This window comes from Anoplophora glabripennis, unplaced genomic scaffold (genome assembly GCF_000390285.2).
Source record: "Anoplophora glabripennis isolate ALB-LARVAE unplaced genomic scaffold, Agla_2.0 scaffold45, whole genome shotgun sequence".
Classification (NCBI taxonomy): Eukaryota; Metazoa; Arthropoda; class Insecta; order Coleoptera; family Cerambycidae; genus Anoplophora; species Anoplophora glabripennis.
This window is the reverse complement of record NW_019416437.1, coordinates 1,666,832-1,674,693: the sequence shown is the minus strand read 5'-3', so window position 1 is coordinate 1,674,693 and position 7,862 is coordinate 1,666,832. Positions and strand designations below refer to the sequence as shown.

The 7,862-nt window shown below is 34.2% G+C and overlaps 1 protein-coding gene across 1 annotated transcript in view; it reads right to left on the bottom strand.

The window, feature by feature from the left end:
* LOC108917094 (acyl-CoA Delta(11) desaturase-like) overlaps window positions 1-7,138 on the bottom strand; it is a 20,995-nt gene extending 13,857 nt beyond the window's left edge. The window contains exons 1-3 of the mRNA XM_018723532.1: window positions 6,916-7,138; window positions 3,955-4,085; window positions 814-1,019 (exon numbers count right to left, since the gene is read on the bottom strand). Of these exons, the coding sequence (XP_018579048.1) occupies window positions 814-1,019; window positions 3,955-4,085; window positions 6,916-7,138 (560 nt within the window). The remainder of the gene's footprint in view (window positions 1-813; window positions 1,020-3,954; window positions 4,086-6,915) is intronic.
* Between the last annotated feature and the right edge of the window lie 724 nt (window positions 7,139-7,862).

Below are 7,862 nucleotides of genomic sequence, written 5' to 3'. Positions count from 1 at the left end.
ATTATCATTATCATTATCATTATCATTATCATTATCATTATCATTATCATTATCATTATCATTATCATTATCATTATTATTATTATTATTACAAAACTCGATACGCTTAGCCATAACCTTCCGGTTGTTGGTGTTGTAATCTCCGTACATGGTACGGATATGTCTTGGTCGTGGAGGGTTTTTATTACATTTCTTTGTGGAATGCTCAATTGAGTAGCAATTCTTCGTGAGCTGGTAATGGCATCATCTTCTACTATACCCAGAATATTTTCTCCTTTTTCTAAACCTTGTCGGTCGATGAGCTCGTTGAGATGTTATACAAGCACCGATTTCGAACAGATTTTCGAAAACTCTGATAAATACAATCTTGAGGTGATGTGGAAACCGTTGACAATATTCTTCAACAGCAGCATTAGCATTCCCATTATAAAAACCATGAACAAACACCATATTTGCATACTCTAAATTTGAATAAGTTCTTGGCCTATTGTAACACTCTGCTCGTAATGTGTAATCGTGTAATCAAATGTGAAACTATTGCAACCTAACATGACACTGACAAATATTCTGGTATTGGACTTGGAACATTACATACTCTGAATTCAAATTTTTTAAATTTGTAATTACGCTATAACTTGAAAACAAATGAAAATAGAATAACAACATTTTAATTTTTCTTATTATTTACATAGATATGTAGAATCCATCTCTGGAGGTACAATTCTCTCGACTCACCCTGTATAATAAAGCTTTTGCATCTGTACACAAACGCCACTATAAGTAGAATGTGATCAAATACGAAATTTGTCATACCTTTCATGGAACGCAACTAATGGATCTTCTAATAGATCGCTGTAGTCTATTTGTCGACCTTTCTTTATCACTTCTGTGCGTTTTTTCATCATCAACCAACCAACATGGGCAAAGAAGAATCCTCTACGGGAGTCGTGTGGATCTGCGTCAGTTTCGCTAAATTTGTGGTGCACCCTGTGGTCACGGACCCATTCTAAAATGCTGTTCTGTGGGATTTTTAAGTACATTTATCTTTAAATTTATCACTTGATATTTCTTAAAACAGCAGATAAATGTAGGGGTAACATGCGAGGTAACATGCAAAATATATTTCAAAATTTGTCTTCCATATTTAATGTGTCATTTTGTAAATACACATGTTGAATTCTCGTAACTGTATAAAAATCTCTGTTGGTTATAAGATTTGATCAAAGTAATGTTGATTATTGCCATCAAGATTTTCAATATTATTCAAGTGATTTTTTTTACGAGATCTTAATATACTAAGTATCTACTAATCTCTCGGAACTATAGATAAAATCAAAATAACAATACTACTACAACTTAAAGAGGAGCTTAGAGATTTACGTTTTGGTTTCTAACTTTAAAGCTAGGTAACTTCTCAATAATACTAAACCTTATTTCAGACATCATTCTCGGAATGGACTTTCTGTCCTGTCCTATCCATTGAAGTCTAGTCAAGAGTAGTTTCCTTGAAACCTCGCAATGCCTTGGCTACCGCCGCTACTGTACTACCTAGTACAACCAACAAGTCTCGGACATTGATTACGTTGATTTTCAAGTCAACTTATTACGATTTATATCTTGGAAAAGCTAAAAGGAATAAAATTATTTTCCAGTATCGACTTGAAACAAGTATACTGGCAAACCCGGGAAAGTAGAACAATCACCTCTTTTACTATTCCTGGCAGAGGATTGTTTGAATTTACTGTGATGCCGTTTGGGTTGCACTCCACTCCGGCCACTTTAAGCAAATGATTGGGCTAGATGTGCATACGTAGGCTTTTGCGTATCTCAATAATAAAAATAATCTACATACAAGTTCTTCCAGAGTCATTGAAATATCTCGGCCATGTGGAAGACGGTATAAATACTGATCCAGATAAGATTACCGATGTGATAAGGACACCAGGTCTAAGGACTATTAGGGAATTGAGAAGATTTTTAGGAATGGCGTCAGTTTGTCCCAAAGTTTTCACAGGTCTCAAAATCTGAAAACAAACTCCTGAGGAAATGAGTGAAATGGCATTGGAATGAAGAACAAAAACATATCTTCCAGAATTTGGAGACCAATCACCGTAACTTTCTTGTTAAAAACTGACCTTTCAGATCTGGATTTGGGATCCGCACCTATCCAGAACATAGGTGGACAAGATCGGGTAATCTACTACGCTAATCGAACTCTACCACCACCTGTTTATTTAACCATCAAGAAGCAATATTTAGCAGATTATTTTGGGTCCCGAAACTGAGATTCTCCCTGGAATATTATCATTTTGCTGTGGAAATCAATAACTGAAATGACTGCAAATCCTATTAAACCTTTCTTAATGATTATATAAGTTAATCAACTCTTTATAATTATACGACTTTGAATTCCTGGGACATAAACCTGGGATTCTGAATAAAAGAGTCGATGCGTTATCCCGCTACACATTACCATACTCATTACGGTGTTGACCACTTTCGATATGTCCTTGATTTATCCGCTAAGTAAAAGAGCATCCAGAAGATAATTTCAACTACGGCATTATAAATGAGAGACTGTACCAACACTTTGATCGTTACGATTTTTCAGAGCCAGGCTGTATTAACTAATGCAGCAACGTGTACCTCTCCAGGAAGGCCTGTGGTACCAGAAGAGGTTCATGACGTCCTTTCTGCGGGCCATCTTGATTTTACCAGGACCATTGTTTGAGCGGTCAGGATGTTTAGGGTCATTGCAATATACGTGCAAAGATGTGTGAACTCCAATTGCGCCAAGCCAAGCGTTCCTTCTCTCGCTCTCGGCAAGCTAAGGCGTCTTTATCCTTGGCTTCTATACCTGGCGTTAGTAATGGTCCCGCCAGATAGAAAATTCTTTGCTACGTCCCGACAGTATTAAGACTCTTCCAATTCCATCGTTTATGCTCATTGGGTGTTGTTTTCACCTAATGACCCCTGACGCTCCATTTGGGTAACCTAGCCCAACACTTCTATCTTCATGATTAATTCATTTTTATTTCATGTCAGTGGGATAATTTTTGAGTTAAATACAATGTAACTTATTCTACACAGTTGTAAATCATTGAACACCGGACTGCTCCACAGAACAACCCGGATAAGGCAAACATCTTTTCCCAAAAAACAAAATTGTCACGACACAGCTACATTAATTTACATAATGACCTATTGTTTAGCCACTTATAAAATTTGAATACATTGCAATTGCTCTTGTTCTATAAATAGATAAGGTTTCTTTGGCCATAACCTATAGGTGTTAAATAGGTACATTTGTGTAAAATTGCTTGTACACTGCACTTATATATATATATATGTACATTGTACATCCAAGCAAGAGCTTATTAAAAAACATTTTCTGGAGAAGGAATATGGTTATTAGACATGATAAATTGAGTTGACTCTCATATTCTGAGAATCATCAGATTAATTTATACAATTCACCCCAAATCATTTTCTGATATTAAGGTGCATCAATTCAGTAACTGACTTCTTTCTGATGCATAATAAGAAAATGCATTTGTCTCTAAATACCCTAAAACAATGTTTTATGTGCACCGAGAAAACATTTGTCTAAGTGGTATTAAATACCAAAAGGTAAACTTTTTCTCATTTTTTATTATTATGAAAACGTTTATTTTTAATTTTTAACATGTTGCTCTGCAGCTATGACCATCTTCAATATACCAACATAACAGTTTATAAATGAATAATTTTAGTTATTACTCCTTGTTTCAGAAACCAAATCTCAAAAACCGTTTTACCGAAACAAATGAAGAATAGTTTTTTTAACAAGTAAATCTCGACATTGGACAATAAAATATAGCAAGTCCTAGTGATATTTTGACCTGCCCTACGTGCTCCATAGAAATTAGTAGATACATATTGGACATCACCAAAATGATCCACGAGTGTACATACCTGCCCTGACATTGAAAAGCAGAAAATCAGAATTAACTTCAGTGGTAATTTTGCTTTATACGATCGGTGTGTAAAATATCTATGTATTCCGCCTGTAATACCAAATCCACATATGCTTCCGATTACTGTCGCTGTAAAAATATTTCTAGTTAATGGTTATATCACTAGTTTGCATCTGTTTAAGGAGCCAACTCAACAATCAACAACAACAATCCATGTTTTTGTTGCATGACAATCTAAGATTATGAAGATCTAGTAGGTATTTTGTATAAACAGTGTATAATTAGTGTAATTCTGTTCTATTTGTTTTACTTCATCCAAAAAAGTACGTGAAATATTAATTCAATAAAATGAGGGAGGGAAACTAATGGAAAAAATTGCTGGCGAAAGTTACTATTGTAGATATAATAATTAAAACATACCTGATGGTGTATAGGTTTGAGAAAGAGTTTTGGTCGACCGGTAAAAGTGATAAAAAGGGCACAAAAAGGTTCGAGGAAATATTTGCCGTCAGTGCATACACAAGTCTGGTCATGAATTTTACAAGGTAAAGTGCGGTTAGAGGTAATAATTATACAGGCCCACAAAAAAAGTTGTCTGTGCCATAAAGTAGACCTCTCTTTTGAGCTTACATATCACGATTTTTTGCAAATCGTCAGATTATACGTATATCTTTTAAAATCCTCAATACTGGACTCCATGATCCCCCACCTTTTCAACGTCAAATCACTTGAATTCAAATAATAGAACTATGGATCGTTTATACAAACTCTATAGCTTTGAAACCCCTTGACCTCAACCTCCATAACAACATAACTCTACAACCACATGATGCCATAATCCTGAGAATCCGAGGAGGCTCGTATTTAATGACAATCTTCATGGGTTCCATCTAGGAATAGGGGACTCAGTAAATCCTCATTATCATTTATCAGAAACCACCATAGCCTCATAAGGGAACGGAATGAACAGAGCGAAGGAATTGAAGTGTCACGATATTTATAAGTGACGAACTTTGGAAGCAAGATTCAAGTAACCATGTAACCCCGTAACACTGTATCATAAATCACCATGAGGGAATTCAAGTCTGTTTACTGCGTTCTCAGTTTCATAGGGTTATGAAACTGTGGGGTTCTTGGGTTTAAGAAGTTATTGTGATTTTTAATAAACGGTTACGGGGTTATAGGGTTATTTGAGTCTTGGTTCTAAGGTTGATCCATCTCCAGTTTCATAAGGTTATGGGGTTATGTGCTGATGGGATTGTGGTGGTTCCTGATTGGAAGGTAATAGGTTTACTGAATTTCCCATTCCAAGGTTCTGCAATCCATCAAGTTCGTCATTACATACGAATCTCCTCGTACTTCACTCTCATTCCCATGCTTATGGTATTATGTATAGGATTATGATGTCATGAAGGTTGAAGTAGGAGACTTCAGGGTTATAGAGTTCGTATGAAAGACTCATGAAATATCTAGTTTTACTATTTGTAGTCGAGTGGTTTTGCGTTGAATGAATATGGACCCTGGAATGTACTATTGAGAACTCTTCGAAATATACATATAAGAAAATAGAGTTTAGATTCAAATTCAGTGGCCAAAAATATATAAGAATACCATAGAGTTCTTGTTTGTAGGCAAGGTTAATTGTAACGTCGAACGCTACAACAAGGCAAAAGAACAACCATTGCTGAAGGTACACAAGAAGCAGAAGGGTTGAGCTTGGGCTAAATCGAAAGTTACTCGGAAACGTGACGACTAGGCTCAAGTAATTTTCATCTATTTTCAACGTGTGTGTTAGGGATTTTCGCAAGCTCGTGATACGAACGTAAAGGGGAGCTATTCACAAGGAGTGCTTAAATAGTACAGTAAAGTTCTCACATGGAATCATGATCTGGGAATACCTGCCGGTAAAGAAAGGTGAGACGATTAGAGTTCAGTAACAACACCGTTGATGCAGGTAAATATCTGAATATCTTGGAGAGTAACTAATTACCCATAGCATTAAAACAATTTTACGACAGAAATATCATTTTTCAGTAAGATGGTGCTTCTTGTGTCATATGGCCAGTGTACACAAAAAATGGTTAAGGAGACAATGATATTAAAGTCTTGAGTTGGCCGACAAGAAGCTCCGACCTAAATGTTACTGAAATATTATGAGATCATACGCAATAGTCCTTACAGAGGAACCCCCAAAGGATAAATAATTTCTGATCACAGGAGATTTGGGAATTTTTTCACTTCGCAATTTTGTAGATCCATAGTCGACACTATGCTAAAAAACATGTACTTGTGTCGCATTTTGTAGCTAGCCGTAATTTCAATTCCAGTTCAACTGTTTTTTTTTTAATCAATACAAGTCAATAATTCAGTTATTATTTGTACAGTTGAGGCGAATTTGGAAAAATTAAAAAATTACTTCAAATTTATAATAGATAATGTACCGTTTGAATATTTAATTGCTAGGGCTTGTAAATAGCTATATAAATATACACGGTGTTTTTTAAATTCATATAGCAATTTTTTGAATTTGTTTCTTGAATTGTTTCTTAGTAAAAAGTCTAATGTATCAAGAGCCCTTGCTTTTGAAGTATAGGAGTTGGACAAGTTGAAGTTTCAAAAAAGAAGGATTGTTGAAATATCTGATAATTTTTTATATAGACTAATGAAACAATGTATCAAATTAGTATACAAATAGAGAATTATAATGTCAATGAAAACCTCAGAATTTTAATAACGCTGAATATTTTAGAAACAATAAATTTAAAAAAAATTTGATATGTTTACAATAAAACAAACTTAAAATAACTAGTAACACTTTAGAAAGCGACGATCTCCTGAAGTTATGACGAACTGTTTAAAAAAGTGAAAATATAAACTCATTGCAGATAAACAGAGCTGACTTCTTAAATTTCAAATTACGTTGAATTATAAACTAGGTACATTATTTTCATTTACTTACCGTATATGACGATTCCTGGTTTCTCGAAATATGAATGTGTCAGGAATGAATAAAGAGCTATAAAATGAAACAGACCAATGAGTATCACATTTGTCCATATTATACGTGTCTCGAATTCCCAAATAAGAAACTTATATTTTTCACGTCCGAAAGTACACTCTTGTTCTTCATTTTTCTGAAATATTTCCTTTTCTTCCACTAATGTTGTTGTATAAGGTGGCATGGTTTTAAGTCTGAAAAAATTTGCAGGAGTAATAACCGCATGCAGATTTTATTTACAATGTGGAAAATAACCCTTCATCTCTCTAATTAATTCAAAGCCAAATCCAACCTCATGATTCGAAGGTCTGTATTATTTAAAAAAATTCGTAAATAATATGCTATATGGTGCTCGGTTGTCGAGGGTATTCAACCAAATAGTACAAAATTTATCTTATAAGTTATTTTGTATTTCATTGTCTATTTCAATTTATTTATGCACATAACCTGCCAAATGTTTCATACATTTTATTCGGCTACACAGTTAAACAATTATTTACATAATTTATTACACATAATTTACTATACATAATAAACATTAAAACGGCGTTAAAATATAAATTATAAAACACCTAATTACTATAACTGTCACAATCGGTCAGCTAGCTATTGGCGCCGTCAGTCAGCCACGCGAACTGCATAGTTGTCGGTTTAGTTGCTGATTTCCGTGTAGGTAATCGAATGATTTCTTTTACGATTTTAGTGGTCTTTAGATGCATAATTGTGTGTAATTATGTCGAGCGTAGTTAATGCTAAAAAAACAGCAAACAATTCATACTATACTGACTAAAAAAATTATTAAAATAAGTATTAATAAACATAAAGTAATAAATATTAAAGTATAAAAAACCGGCGAAAACCAGAAGGTTCAATTTATGTTTGATTTAATCTTTATACTGATTGCATGT